Here is a 15,558-nt window from a genome sequence, read left to right as displayed (position 1 = left end):
CGAAGTAACCCCGGAGAGTGCGCCCCTGGTGTGCCCCGTTGCTACCCTTCGGTATCCTCTCCCCGCTCTCGCTACCATTCCTCTTGCCCTCTCCTCTCTCTCTCTCTCTCTCTCTCTCTTTCTTTCTCGCACTTTTCCTCTCTTTCTCTCTGTCTGTCTTTCTACTCCTTCACTCATCCTACCACTTACCGACACCACTCGACCATTCATCTTGGTCCGGTGCTCCTAATTACACGTCTCGGATTACGGACGAGAACCGGGATCGAGGTCCCGTCGAGACGTTCCGTGCCCCTGAAAAGAAGATGGGGGTACGCACGAGCGGCTTGGCCCCCCCGCATTGCCCTCTCGTTCTCCTCTCTTCTGCTCTCGTCGCGTTTCGTTTCCGTCGCCGGCAAAGTCCGGCTCCCTCTCTCTCGCTCTCGCCCCTCTCGTCTTTCTTTCTTTCCTTCTCTCTTTCTCTCCCTATGTACTTTCCGTTTCCGTTGCTCTCGCAATCCTCCTCCTCCTCCTCCTCGCGCGAACGACGGCTTTTCTTGCCACCGCTCCGCGACTAAGGGTCCTTTGTACGCGGCTGGCGCGCGCGGTTATTTTATACGCCGAATGTTATTCAACGCGGAGTTACTCGCGGAGTCGCCCGTTCCGCGTCGCCCTCCTACGCGCCCGTTATTAGCCCGCTTGCTCGCTCGTTTTCCTCCGGTTCAGACGTTGCGTGACGACGTCATAGTGTACGCGTGTCTCGCTGCAGGAAGCGGCGAAGAGAGAAAGAGAAATTGTATTAGCCCTTTGATCCTCCGAGCTGCTGGAACGACTCCGGAAAGAAACAGAGAGAGAGAGAGAGAGAGAGAGTGAGAGGGAGGGTGGGGGGCGGGGGGCAAGGAGGGAGAAAGTAAGAGAAAGGTTAATAAAGACGCGGGGGTGGCGTGTAGCTAGCACGCATAAAGAGCAAAACCGACATTCTTTTTCTGGAAACGCCGGCGACATGCGCGCGTATTCAGACTCGTGTGTTGTGCTTACGCTCGCAGCTGCAACGCGGTACGTGCCGGGCACGTGAGATTTCGGTTAGGCTATTTTTGGGCACGAAGATTCGGCGAAGATGCTTTTTACAGCTTTTCGTCGTCGTAACATCGCTCAGAAAAAAACGTTAGCTCGGCATAAGTAACCTAGCTTACAATACTTGACGCTTCCGCGCGCTGTAGAATTTTGTCGAGATTCCTTTTTTCTTCTTCTCTTTCTTTCTTCAGATAATAAGGATATCCGGACATTTAGTTTAACTCGTGAGCATGTGTGAGAACGCAAGTTTGAGATGTTTCGAATAAACAACATCCGAGGGAAAAAGTTTCTACAAAGCGTGGAATTTATTGCCGGCTTTTTCGTTCTGCCGACACACACACACACACACACACACACACACACAGAGAATCGTCGGATAAACGGCGCGTCGTTCGGAAATAGCGAAATTGTGGCTCATCTATCGGCAAAAAACGCGCGCGCTCATCTCTTCCGTTATACCATCGTCTTTCAATCCCCCTTCACCTCTTTTCTTCCCATTCGCGTCGATTGTCGGGTATGCCTCTCTTTCGCCGCCACGGCGCAGTTCAAAGCGCGCAAAACGGCTCGCCACGAGCTGTGGCTGCGTTTGATGACCCCCGCGCGACGGAGTCCGCTGTGAAGCGGTGGATAATATATTTCGAGAAGCGAGTCGAGAGAGAGAGAGAGAGGCGCCCGATAGGCGACACCGGGCTCTTTGAAATTCGCTCGCGCGTTGTCATTATGCACACTCCGAAAATGGCGCACTCTGCGCTCGAGCCATATCGCGTCTCCTCTCATTTTCCGTTGGGCGAGCTCCTTTGACTGATTTCCACGAACGGAAACCGCGTCAGTGCGATCCAAATCTCTCTCTCTCTCTCTCTCTCTCTCTCTCTCTCTCTCTCTCTCTCTGTCCCTCTCTATCTCTGTCTCTCTTTCTATCTCTTTCTCTTTCTTCCCTTTTTCTTTCCGTCTCTTTCTCTCTGTCTGCCTCTCTTTTTCCTTTTTTTTTCCTCCCCATTACTTCGTCGAATGCCAACTGCATCGCGTAATTTCACCGCTTTAGCGACGCGGTAGTTTTGTTTCCGATCTCGCTTCAGCCACTTAATGCAACAATAACATTTCACTCGTGTAATTACCGAGGCCTGCAGTAAAACGAAATTAGACATCGTCGTACTGGCGATGAATTATATCAAATGGCCATCTGTTTTCCGCCGTTTGCGTTTCTCTCGACTAGGAATAGAGCCTACAACTCATCCATAATGAAACAATGCACTTGAGTCTCGAGCAGCTCGAGCTCTCAAAAAATAGAGAACAACAGCGCACTTCGCAGTTGTCCTTGTCATATCGCAGCGTATCATCTTTCCGTCGCGCTTTTTCCCCCTTTTTGCCCCCCCCCCCCCACCCTCGCTCGTCCCGTGCGCTTCCTCGAGGCGATAGCGAGCGGTTGCACTTTGCCCTCACTAAAAGGGCGTCAGCGTTCGCTGGCCCTCGGCGGGCTCTCGCGCTTCCTCCCTCTTGCTTTCCTGTTTTTCTTTCTTTTCTCTCTTTCTCTTTCTCTCTCTCGCTCTCGCTCTCGCTCTCTCTCTCGCTCTCTCGCTCTCTCGTTCTTTCGTTCTTATTCTCGCTCTCTTTATCCTCGCATGCCCTCCCTTCCTTTAATAAGTGCGCCTTACGTATACGTCCCGCGTCTCGGTGGCGACGGCTCGTGCTCAGGAGCAGCTCTCAGGACGAGCTCAGAGCCGCGGAAGCGCCCCGAGAGCGTGAACCTCGGCGCTCTCGGGACGTCTGGAAGGCGGCACAGCGAACACAATTATTTGCACTCACAGCGCCGCGCAGATCGGCACCCCCGTGAATACGCGCGTGTACGTCGTTGCGAGACGTCGCGGCGGACAGGGGGGAGGGAGGGGGATCGTTGAAAGATCGGTAGGGTACACACTGGGAGCGAGCGGGGCGAGGGGAGGGGGTGGGTGAATTTTTCCTTTCACACGAGCGCTCGCGTACGAGCCTCGTCGCTCCTTCGCTCGGCGTAACTGACGGCCCGCGCATAATTCATGTCCGCGTGGTTCGCTGGCTGCGAGCCGCGTGATAAAGTGCGCATTCTACGCGCACGCGATGAATTATGCATTCGGCGTGCGTTACATATAACCGTGCCGTGCCGTGCCGTGCCGTGCCGCTGCTGCTGCTGCTGCTGCTGGGAGCTGTTCTAATTGATACGCGGCTAGGTGGAAGTTTGTAACCCGCAAGGGGAGAGCGGCGCGCTTGCGGCGCGGAGCCATTCGGGAAATTAAGATGTTTCGATAAATAGTTGTTGCTTGTTCCCTCTCTCACTGCGGCTAGCCCTTGCTCGCGCTCTTGTTGTGTTCTCACGGGCGTCCATGTATGACGTTTCTTCGAGACGACGGCGACGGTACGTTGGATCTCTCTCGTATAAACATTGTCGAGAGCCATCGAGAATTTCTACGCCGTCTGTATATATATTCTCCCTCCCTCCCTCCCTCCCTCTCTCTCTCTCTCTCTCTGTCTCTATAAAAAAGCGATAGACGCTCCAGAGAGAGAGAGAGAGAGAGAGCTTCTTGAGAGCGTCATTAATGTTCCGAAGTGTGTCACGGATGCGCACAAGCGCGAGTGCGATTGTCATTTTATCTGATTTAAACTTCTCATCCGGCGGAGATGACTTTATGGAAATGCGAAAAGTTTCGAACAGTTCTAAAAGCGATCTTTCGATTTAAGGGCGGTCATTATGCGCGCCAAAGTCGCGCGCATACGTACCACGAGAAAAAAAATTCCGTAACATATAACGAGCCAAGTTCCGCTTCTACCGCGGCACGAACTCCCCCTCCCCCCCTCTCCCCCGCTCCCGGCCCCACGGCGTCTTGGGGAGGGATCGTACACCGTGTACCACGAATAATAATCTAGGAGTGCTCCGACGAGATGGAATCGTGCTCTCGCAAAACTACCCTCCCCTGCCCCGACTACTTTGAGAAAACAACCCCTTCTGTTCGCGCCCTAGCGAGTTACTTTCTCGTCACTCTTGATTCACCGGAAGGAGACGCGCAAGAGGAAGACATTATGATCGTCTTATGATCCTCTTAGAGGGTCATTTCGAAATTAAAATCGGGAATTCCTTAATGGCATTGCTGTAGCGACGCGAAGTACTTAAGTCGCTCGACTAATCTAGCGGTGATCTTCTCATTCGTTGCTTTCATGCGCCGCGCGATTACGCAGTGCGAGACCGAGCGATATATTTTTCAGCTTTACATTCGTTGAGAACAATCCTACACAACATGGACGTTTCATCCTCCGGTGTCGGTCGTTCGACTTTGTCGGCCGACTGACCGCTCGACGCGGTTCTCGATTTAGCAGGTTGTCGGTATTTACGTGAATTTAAGCGTTCACCCTTGTCAAGATCCGTCACGCAACAACAGCCGTCACCCCTTTGTAGCTCGCCGACGATTCCACGGGAGACACCCTGTAGACGTGAAACATGCGCAGGCACTCACCATCGGGCAGCGCAGTCGAAAAATCGAGCCGCTTGTGTAAACGTCATAAAGCGGCGCGGTTGCAGCTGTCGCCGAAGAGAAAGAGAGACGAGAAGGAGATGTTTAGCTCGGGGAAGGAAGCCAATCTCGAGAGTAGGTCGTAAAAGCGGTCGTGTTTACCCTTCGGGGAGGTTTCACGACCGGCTAGCGGGACTCGCGCGACTGCGGCGCAAGCGGCCATTCTTTTTTCGGATGCAACGCGCTGCTCTCTTTCCGTCTTGCTCGTGTGCTGATAAACCACGGCAGAGATTGACATCGAGCCGCGCGCGCTCGAAGGCGGCGGGGAGGTGCCGCCGCCGCCGCTTAACGATCGCGCTTCAAACACTCACGCGTACACGCGATGTCTCTGTCTCTGTCCCTGTCGTAAAACACGCCGCGATAACTGAAATTCTCCCGTCGCAATACGGGAAACGGCGAGTGATAAGTCCGTGATATTTTTGGGAGGAATCCTTTCCGACTTTCACGGCCGGACCACTCGCCGCGGCTTCCTCGTTCCTCGACGAGAGACGCGTCCCGGAATCAATGGCTCCTTTGACGTTGCGCGCGCACGACGCTGCCGTGTGGACCCGACATGTCAAGGTGCACACACGCTCTTGTATTTCATCGCGATGTTCATCAGCATCGGTCTAATCGCGGTTATATTGGTCGATATCAGTGATCGCAGTGACTCGAATCCTGCGGAGTTTTCCGTTGGTCGAACGTTGCGTGCACGTTTCCCGTGTGCCTAGTCGGTTTCCTAGTCGGCGGTTAAGGATTTGAAAGCGGCTTGATATCAGACGCGAAAAAAAGGTACCTGCACACACACAATTATAGATAGGGAGAGACTAGCAGGGCCCGCGCGCGGAGATAAATAAAAGAGTTAGGAGGCTCCACTATGATAGATTTACGACCGTGCGTTACGGTTCCCGACGTGTTTGTTCGCTCACGGTTCAGCTTATATGGCGCTCGGGGATCCCATAAGGGGATATTAGTTGCTGAGCGTAACAGACCTACGCGTTGAATTGTTATTATTATCGTGACATAAATTCTTTTTTGGCACGTGTGCGGTAAGACCTCGCATAGAATTTCACGAACGATCCTGCACAGAGCCATTAGCATGGGGACTGGATTTTCGATGTTGGTGCTGGCAGCTGGTATGAACCTTTAAAGATTAGCATTTTTTTATCCTATGCGAATTTTGATCTTATCGAAAAAACGTAATCACTGACAATTTTATGGATATTTATTCACATTATCGGTAGTGACAATATCATTATAAAACAATAATTTTCATCATACACTTTGACGTTATTATTACGTGTGTGCAAAAGTTTTAGTCTTTTTTCCGGCCCTCTAATATAATTCTTTTAAATTGATAGATTTTCCTTCGTATTTTTGTAAAAGGCTGGCATTGAACTTTCTAAAACGTCATTCATTATGATTAATTGGTGCACATAATCTTAAAAATAACAGTTGATACAATGCGCGCCGAAAAATTCGATATTCGACATTACATTGGATTTTGCCGTTGATGTAGAAGGTTGTCCGGAATCCACCAACGGATGTCTGCGCTTGGGATCATAGATCACTTTTTATCGCCAGTAACAGTTTTCGACAAAGATTCTTTTTTGTGCTGTCTGGAGAGCAATGAAACGCGCGTACTCAACCGGCGGATAATGCTGTTTTTGCGACGATTCATGCGGTACTTATTTTCCGAGCTTCTGAATTTTTCCCATTTCATGCAGTCGCCTTAAAACTGTTGCTTGACCAGCTCCGAGCTGTTCTGCTTCTACTACTTCTACTTGCGTTTGAAATAGGTTTTCACTCAACAACGCTTCCAAATTGTGGGCCTCAAGCTTTCGTGGCGTTCCAGAGCGCGAATCACTCGCGTCAAAGTCACCATTTTTAAAGCGACAAAGCCAATATTTGCACGTATTTTTGGACGCAATATTTTCCCCAAGAAGAGGATAAATAGATTCACTTGCTTTAACAGTGTCTTTTTTTCTCTTTTTTTTATTTGTTTTGCTGAAATCCATATCGAATGTAGTATCGAATATTTTTCGTATCGTTCATTGTATTGTTATTTTTAAGGTTATGTATACCAATGAATCGTAATGAATGGCGTTATAGGAAATTCAATACCAATCTAACAAAAACACAAAACGGCGGGAAAATATTTCACTTTAAAGTAATTACATTACAGGACTGAGAAAAAGACTAAAACTTTGTACATACCTAATATTTATCGATTCTCGCATATATTTTACTATAAACATAACAAGAAAAATTAGTTGGTGAGGTGATATTTGATGATAGCTTTTGAAGTTTAACTCGGCATTAGCCGAATGATAATTCGGACTCACTCTGGCATCCGATTCTTCGCTGTTCATAATCGTACGTTAACAAGGAATGAATAGTTTGTCGAATGCGTAAAATTGGTCCAACTCTAAATAATCCTCATACTCTCGAAAAATCGACGGATCACACATGGAAAGTCTGTCGTGCGATTTTTCCGTCAAAATACACGTGAAACTTCATACTTTATACAATATCGTTAAAATATCGCCGTCGAAAGATCACTTTTAAACATTACAAGTCGCCCCGAAAGAGAGACTAACAATCCGTTATCCGCCATTACAACAATAGACATAAACGCGACAGCTGCGAGTCGCGTTTTGTAACAGCGCGCGGGCCAATCAATCCCGCGAAATTTCACCGCGCTTGTTTATCTTCCATTTGCTCGAGGCGGCAAATAAAAGATAAATAAACGCGATAAAAATAAATAGACACATTGCTCCGGCGAAAGTAGCGTTTCAATTATTATTTCGAATATCGCCGACTACCACGGTTATTTGAACAATCTCGCGCCCTACCACCGACATCGCTGATCGATATCCGTCGTTTATTCCCAACAATGCAGAGTCGTCGGGGATGGCCGATCAGCGCGGGAGGAGCGGGCCACAGAGGCGGCGGGGGGATAAGGCTCGACGGAGGGGAGGGGGACGATACGCGCGGATACTGCAGCGACTGAAATCTGAAATTTGAACGCGCGTCCGCTAGATTATAGTAAACGCGATATAATATTTCGTCTATTGGCCGCAATCGCGACCACGACGGATTAATTATTCCCAGACGCGCGCTACAGGCGCGTCGACGTTGCACGAGCGTGAGATCGATGGCTGCTGGCGTACGCGAGACGACGGCGCGCGGCGCGGCGCGGCGCGGCGCGGCGCGGCAATGCACCGCGCCGCGTATATGCGTTATGTGTGCGCTCTACGCACGCACGCATGCACGCACGTACGCACGAACGAACGAACGACGCGTGTTCCCGGCAGGGGTGCGGAGAAACACAGGGCGATCGATTTTCGCCCCGACGGCAGAGGATTTAATCCACGCCGGTGCGACCATTGTATGCAAACGCAGCGCAACGATCGCGGCCCGACTCGTCGGGCTCGGGAGAATCACGATCCTTCTGCACGTATCATATTGTACATTTTACGTCGGTCTTCTCTTTTTTTCCCATTTCCCATACTCGGAGTACGGGAGAGCGGCGGCGGCGGCGTTATCGGTCGCCACTCCGGACGAACACCGGGAGCTACGCCGGAGCTCGAACGCGCCGGATTTTCGCCGCGGCTGTTTTTCCCACTCCGCACGCTCGACGCAGCTCTATTCGATCGCGGCGCAGTCGCCTATTCGTGGTTTGTTATAGTCACTTTACCGGGTTGGACACGTGTGTTTTTTTCCTCTCTTCCTCTTTCTCTCTCTCTCTCTTTCTCTTTTTCCTATTTTTCACTGATAGTCGCGCGCTGGCGCATGATCCGCGATGATCGTGTTTCTCGTCGTTGGCAAGTTCATTCTTGATGTTTGTTTCGAAATGTTCCCGGGAGAAGCGCTTTGACACACTCGCTACCATTTGGGAAACCATCCGCCATAGACCGCACTGTATTTTTTCGTTTTTTCCATGCAGTAGCGCGCGCGCTGTGTGTGTACGTATGTGTGTGTGTGTGTGTGTGTGTGTGTGTGTGTGTGGCTCGTCGCAATGATATCTGTGTGCATTCAGGTAGAAATAAATATTAGGGGTACCGAGAAGTGTCCTGTCGTATTTTAAAGCTTTCAATTTCCATGGTTATATAGTGTACGGTTTCTTAATTTTAACCCAGAATTAATTTCAATTCCAGCTCAGTTAACAATATTTCTTTATTGTGTACATCAACCATCATTAAGATCAAACTTACTCTTGGAAAATGGCAGCATTCGAACCAAGTGAAGAAGACGGAAAAAACGAAAAGACTTGCCGGTACCCCTAATATTTACCCCGCCCGATCCCGACAGCGGGTCGTCGCGGGTCGCGAGATGATGACGAGATTTAAACGAGGCGACGTTTCGCCTTCTCTTCCAGTGGCAACCGCTCGCGGCCAAGACGGCGATCTCTACTTTTCGGTGAGCCCCGCGGAGCACTCGGTCGTCGAGGGGCTTCCGGTACGCCTGAGATGCGAGGCTCAGCCGAGCTCGCATGTAAAGTACTCGTGGAAGATAGACGGACAGCCGCTCGCGCCCAGCCCGCGGAGGCACCAGGTCGAGGGCGATCTCTACATCACCAGGGTCAATCGAATCTTGGACAGCGGCAACTTCGTCTGCGTGGCCACACACGAGGAGACCGGCTACTCGATCGAGAGCTCGTCCGCCAAGATCGACGTACAATGTGAGTCCCAGCGCTCGCGCTTATCCGCGCACGTTTGCGATTCGTAATGAGCAGCAGCAGGTGATGACGCGGCTCTGCAGCGGGGATTACGTATGCAAAAGTGTACCCCGCCGAGAGAGTCTGCAAGATCCGCGGAAACGGCCGACAAGTTTCGCAATGTCTCTTCGCTCTCTCGAGAACGGGTACTTAATTTAGGCTTACCGTTTGACTGATCCAAGCTAGATACAACTCCGTGTCCGCTCGCTGCTTGACTGTCGGCGCGAATTGGCCGAACTTTAACGAACGAGGGATGTCGCGGGATCAACGGGCGGTAAATGTGGCTTTGCTACTTATTCGTGGGCACGTTGTGTTTCCGTTCACTCTGCGCGGAAACGCGTCAGGTTAATCGCTCGTCCGGCTTGCGCGACGGGGCGAGACGAAAATCGGCGGCGGCGGCGGCCTCTCGCATAGCGGGGGCGCGCGGTTTATAAAATATACAGCATGCTATTCAACGGTGCGCGACTGCGCCGGGCCGATAAACCGATATAATCCGCCGTTCAACCGGCACCGTTGCTTAGTCAACAAAAGGACGCGGCGCGACGCGATGCGACGCGACGGGCTTCGTCATCGTCGTCGCCCGGGGGATTCGAGGACGAAAGAAACCCCCGTCGAAGCCGCATCGTCGTCGCGCGGCACTTTTTAATCGTCTCTCGTCGCCCGCAAAAGCTCAGATCAAACGCCTCGTGTGCAGAAATTACACGGGCCGAGCGAGTGAAACAGAGAAGCGCGAAAGGACCGAGGGATGTCGCGGCAGCGGGAGGGAAAAGGGACACAGAGAGGGATCCCGTCGGGGTTGTAAGTACGGTCGCGCGCGTGGACGGAGGGGTGGAGAAATCGATTCGTGATGGCTCGAGCTACGGGCCACCCTGCCTTTCCCCTCTCCAATTATTCGCCCGCGCGACATTAATTAAGCAAGATAATTTGCTCTCAAACCGCGCGCTGCCCAATATGGCGTCCACAGCTACGCCGCCGTTCTCGCGTTCACATTTTAATGATTCGAAAACGCTCGGGGCTTTTGCTCTAGCTGGAAATAATTCCGCCAACCTCGAGAGAGGAAGAGAAAGAGAAGAGCAGAGAGATACAGAGAGAGAGAGAGAGAGAGAGAGAGGGGAGGGGGGAGCGACTAACTGGAGAGAGCGTTTATGTATATACCGCGCGCAGAGTCCGTCTGCGTAAGCATTTTTGCGCGAATCAGAGAAACGCGCGGAGATGCAGAGGAGGGAGGCGGGGAGAGGGGGATTGGAAAAAGAGAAAAATAAAGCCGGGTGCTGGCGTCGGCGCGCGAGACCGAACGAGTAATGAAGAAATTTGCGGAAAAGTACATATTATTAGATTGTCGTGAGGTACAGGCGGGATGGCGAGAGGCGAGGAGAGAGGGAGGGAGAGAGAGAGAGAGAGAGAGAGAGAGAGAGAGAGAGAGAGAGAGAGAGAGAGAGAGGCTAGAGAGGAGAGAGACGCAGGAGACATGACGGGGAAGAAAACGTAATGAGAAAGAGAGGAGAACGCGACGCGAGTGCGTCGTTAGCGCACGGGCGACTCGTTATCACGTGTATCGCTTCGTAATTATTATTACGCGCAGCTGCCAAGCCGGTGACGGCGCGCAGCAGAATGCACGCCGGCTGCGAGTGCATTTAGCACGCTCGCGCTCTGGTTTAATATCGACGCGCCGATTTCATTTGGTAATTGCAATAAACACCGCGGCGATAATAGCGATGTCGCGTTTTCCGCGATGTTCTTTGTTCGGCGTCACTCTGGCTTTCGTCTAATCAGCGGGGTTTTTAATGAACTGCTCGTATGCGCGGGAAGAGTAGCGGCTGTGCGTACGGTTCGTTATAGCGACCCGCGTCTGCGGTGTTAATGTCGCTTTAAAATGAGATAAAAAGAGAGAGGCAGATCAGGAGAGGGAGAGAGAGAGAGAGAGAGAGAGAGAATCACATTATTCGGCCGTTCTGTAAATGGATTTTGTTGTTTGCGCTTTTAATACATATTCCACTGTTTAAAATCCCCGAAGACCAGAATGAAACGACGAGGGAAATAACAACGAAACAATTTCTCGGACGAAATGAGCCGCTATTGATTTCTCATCGCGACGATGCGCGACGCGTGAATGTGACCAACGAGAACACATCGGTCTTACAACGAGCCGCAAATCCGATTACTCGTTGTCGGGAAGACAAATAAACCGAGTGTGATAATGAATGTCGCGAGCAACGTATCAGTTGGAATTGCACGAGAGGGAATTCGTATAGTTCTGTCGATGCTGCCACGAAGAGACGACGAACTTGGTTTAATCGTGACACTGACGGCACGTCCGATCGCTAATTAGCTCGCGTCAAATATTAACGCGGCGTCTCGCAACGATTACCCGTTACTCGCGAGCATTCGCCCGTAAAATATGGATACTCGCGCGAGGGGTACAAACAGACGGAGCGCGCGAAGAAGAAAGAGAAGGCGGAGAGAGAGAGAGAGAGAGAGACAGAGAGAGAGAGAGAGAGAGAGAGAGAGAGGGAGAAAACACAAAAGGAGAGGGGAACGCAGGGCATTCCTTTTTCGAGATAAATATCTTCGACGTTGTAACGACAGCTTCGAAACAGCCGACGCGCCATTCATTCGTTTCTCATTCGTAAGCTCGTTTATTAGTTACATCCGCAGCGCAAATATTTTCGTCCGTAATAATACAATAGATAAGCGAAATGACACGTAACGTATACGCAGGTACGAGGAGAAAAATACACAATGTACCGTAATATACGCCGGCATGATATGATCCGTGGCGATGGCACCGAAAGCGAGAGAGGATTAGGGGGAGGGGGGAGAAGGAAATACCGTTGTAGCGCACGTGTATTTATACTGTACTGGGTGCGCGCACAGACACGGAGCATCGCGGAGCGTGCGTTTGCGAGACGACCGTTTTAGTCGATCCCTTAAAACCATGGCTTAATATCTAAATCTCCTCGCATCGTTCGTTCGAAGGAGAGCGAGAAAGAGAGAGGGCGGCGCGCGAGCCGCGCGCGGCTATCCCGCGTCGCGTATTTTCGTTTCATTAAATTTAATGACCAACCATATTTCGGCGTATCCGGCGACGAGTCGCTCTCGTGGGCGGTAATTTGCGTTTCGGCGGCTAACGCCGGCCGCGCTTACGGCGAAAATACGGTTCCCAGCGGTGTTTTAATGCGCGGACCCGGCGAGAGAGCTCGGCGGCGCGGCGGCGTCATTCGTCGTCGTTGTATCCGCTTCGCGTCGCTTTTCCGGAGCTCGAGTCGCGCCGGAATCAATTAGACAGTCGGCCCCGAACGATTGATCGCTAAACGCGTCGGCGGAATATTGAATGCGAAACGAGTTTAAATTGCATTTGCGAAATCGCGGATAAGTATCGAGCGTTGCGCGAGCGCGCGCGAGGGCGTGAACTGACGCAGCAGCTGCGGATAATAATTACTTAAAATCATTAGCATCGCGGCAAACGCCGGGGCGAGCGAATATGTCGAACGAATTTACCCCGGCCGATTTATTTGCAAGTATAATAAAGTCCTAATTAGGTTCAGCAACCAGTTAACGTTTTCTCATTAACATTCAACGGTACATTAACAGCGACGCCGATCGGTCGTGCGAGCGAGCGCGCGTGAGCGCGCTCGCCCGCCTGCCTGCTTCTCCCGGTGCGATTGAAATCCCGGCGAGCACCGCGGTATATAGTAAATAATTGTTAATTACCGCTGGTAACGGTGCGTGCAGCTTTGTCTAACACAATCAAGATTAATTGCGCGCGATGTGACGCGCGGTAATATCGTATTCTCGCGCGATCGAAATTAGGCTCTCCGGCGCGCGCGATATTTCGTCAGAGGCGGGCGAAGGATACCGTTCACTGAGAAAAGCTGAGCGGATTACAGGCTCGGCGGATTTTCTTCGTACGAACTTCCTCGTATCGCAGAAACGTATCGCAGGTTGTAACGGATGCGGTTTCTAATTGATAGTTCGCGTTGTAATGGATTCGAGGAAGAAGCACATGCGCTCTCCTGTATCTTTCGCCATCGCCGACGGCGCTTTCGACAAGAAATTCCGCGATTTAGATTCAAGCGCGGGGAAGGCGCGTCGTCGCGCGCGTCCCCGTGTGCACCCAATTCTGACTTTCATCCCTGTCATCCCTTCTTCCCCTCCCTCCTCTCCTCGAAAGGTCGAGCGTCCCGCAATGAGTGATCTCTCGAACGTACCGTCGACGACGATGACGAGCGCGTGAATATTCCGCGCCGTGCAAATCGTCCCTCTCTCTCTTTTTTAATTTCCAACCCCTCGGCGCTAGGGCGAGCGGGGCGACGATGGCGAGACGAACTGGGGAGAGGGGTAATAACACGGCAAGGAGGATCCTTTGTCCAAATAAAAAAATAACATCTCGCTGCGACGGGTAAAGGATGCTGCGTTTCGCAACAATGGGTGGGAAGTTGTTCGGCCTCCGGCAAGGGTGGAAAAGGGGAAGGGGGCGAAAGGAGGAGAAAGCAACGATGAAACTGGAGGGAGGGAGCAAGTTTCAACCGTGCATCGTCGACGCTTCGGGAGATCGTATCTGATTTATACGACGTGAGCGCAGATTCGACTGCACTTCCCGCCTCCTCCCTTCCCTCCAGCGCCACGACACCGTCGCATTAAGGCATTTTCTCGGGCTCCGCTATATTTCTCGGATTATTGTCGGCGAGCGTCTGACGCATGTCGTTACCTTCGTTATTACTCAGTCGCTTCCGCTTTTATGCGCAATAACGCGGCCGCGTAAAATATTCGTCCGCTCCTGTTTGCCGACTTTATGAGAGGGAGTGAAGAGAAAGAGAAAGAGGGGGGGAAGGGAGAGAGAGAGAGAGAGAGAGAGCTCGTAAAGGGATGCGCGTATATGAGTGAAAGACCGAGATTAAAACGAACTGGGCGTTAAGTGCATAACTTTTATCGCGATACGTTTCACAAATCGCTCCGAATTCGTCGGCGTGGATCCGCCCGCCGGCATAAATGAAAGAAAAATCCCGAAAATGCTTTTCTTGAATTCTTACCTGAATTCGTTCCTATCGATCGCGCGCGTCTCTTTCCCTGTTCAAGCCCGACGTTCGGCGTGTGGTTCGCTCTGCCTAATACTAGCGATAATATTCATGTAGCTAGACCGGCATCCCTTCGCAACGTATCGCAACGTAGGCAGTGCCATCGTCGCGTTTAAAGCGAGCAAGTAAAGTGCCTCGCTATTCATCATTCCGCAAGCGCTTAATTGGCGACAGTGCGCGGCAGCATACGAAGGTTAGCACGAAGAAGAGCCCTCGTAGGAGCGCATCACATGGCAATTAACGTGACGCGAAGCGCGAATCGTACGCGACGATAAGATCCGACGTGCGTGGCGCAGTCGTGCAGAAAAATCACATCTTCGTCTTCCGATGTTCCGACGACCAGCGGGACAGAGAGAGAGAGAGAGAGGGAGAGAGAGAGAGAGAGAGAGAGAGAGAGAGAGAGAGAGAGAGAGAGAGAGAGAGAGAGCTCCTCGTGATTAACGACTGCATACCGGAGCACGATTGCGCGCGGAAATGTCGGTGATTTAACTGCCGAATATCTGTGCCCTCTCTCTTTTCCTCTCACTCTATCTCTCTTCTCTTCCGACGTTCTCGTTCTCCGCCTTCGCCCTTGTTAACGCAACGCGATGATTAGACCTGTCGGATTACGCGGTCGATAACCCATCGTTTTCCAGCGTTCCGCTTTCCGAGTCGGATAGGAACCACCTTCTTACCCGCGCGAGTAACTCACGCGGTCCTTACGTGCCTATCTTTTAGGCAGAAAACACGAAATTACATCGCACTCGTGAGTGTGTGATATAGCAGCAGCGAGAGGTCCCTTCAGCGTTCGCGCAAGTTTCGGAGACTTCCTCGACTTTTCTCGCTATTTAATAAATCGCGGTTGTCGAGCGTGCAGAATTTTATTCTGCTCGTTAAACGCACGCGCGCGCGCGCGCGCGTATATGCGGTTTTCATGGTTTTCCTGAGCGCGGAGAGGCAGCGTCGAAGGATATACCTGCATTATTGCACCGCGCGCTCAGTCTCCCCGCATAATGCGGGGCCAAACGACAATTAGGCCTCGCGTATTGTGCTCCACAACACAATGGCTATTTTTCATCGCTTGTACCTAGTTGAGTGGAGTGCGTGCGCCCCCTTCTCGGCCGGCGACTGCCCAGCGCAGGAAGGCGATACTTTGCGGGCACCGTCACTTGAAATTCGTCATGCAGAAAATTTCTCGCATAGCACGCGAGGTCGTCGT

The 15,558-nt window shown here is 51.6% G+C and overlaps 1 protein-coding gene across 1 annotated transcript in view; it reads left to right on the top strand.

Moving 5' to 3' along the window:
• LOC105187804 (inactive tyrosine-protein kinase 7) overlaps positions 1-15,558 on the top strand; it is a 48,522-nt gene that overhangs the window by 2,285 nt on the left and 30,679 nt on the right. The window contains exon 2 of the mRNA XM_025299481.1: positions 8,947-9,249. Coding sequence (XP_025155266.1) covers positions 8,947-9,249 — 303 coding nt within the window. The remainder of the gene's footprint in view (positions 1-8,946; positions 9,250-15,558) is intronic.

Source organism: Harpegnathos saltator, unplaced genomic scaffold (assembly GCF_003227715.2).
Source record: "Harpegnathos saltator strain DR-91 unplaced genomic scaffold, Hsal_v8.6 scaffold280, whole genome shotgun sequence".
Classification (NCBI taxonomy): Eukaryota; Metazoa; Arthropoda; class Insecta; order Hymenoptera; family Formicidae; genus Harpegnathos; species Harpegnathos saltator.
Note: the sequence above shows the minus strand (reverse complement) of the source record. Positions and strands in the feature narration are given on the sequence as shown.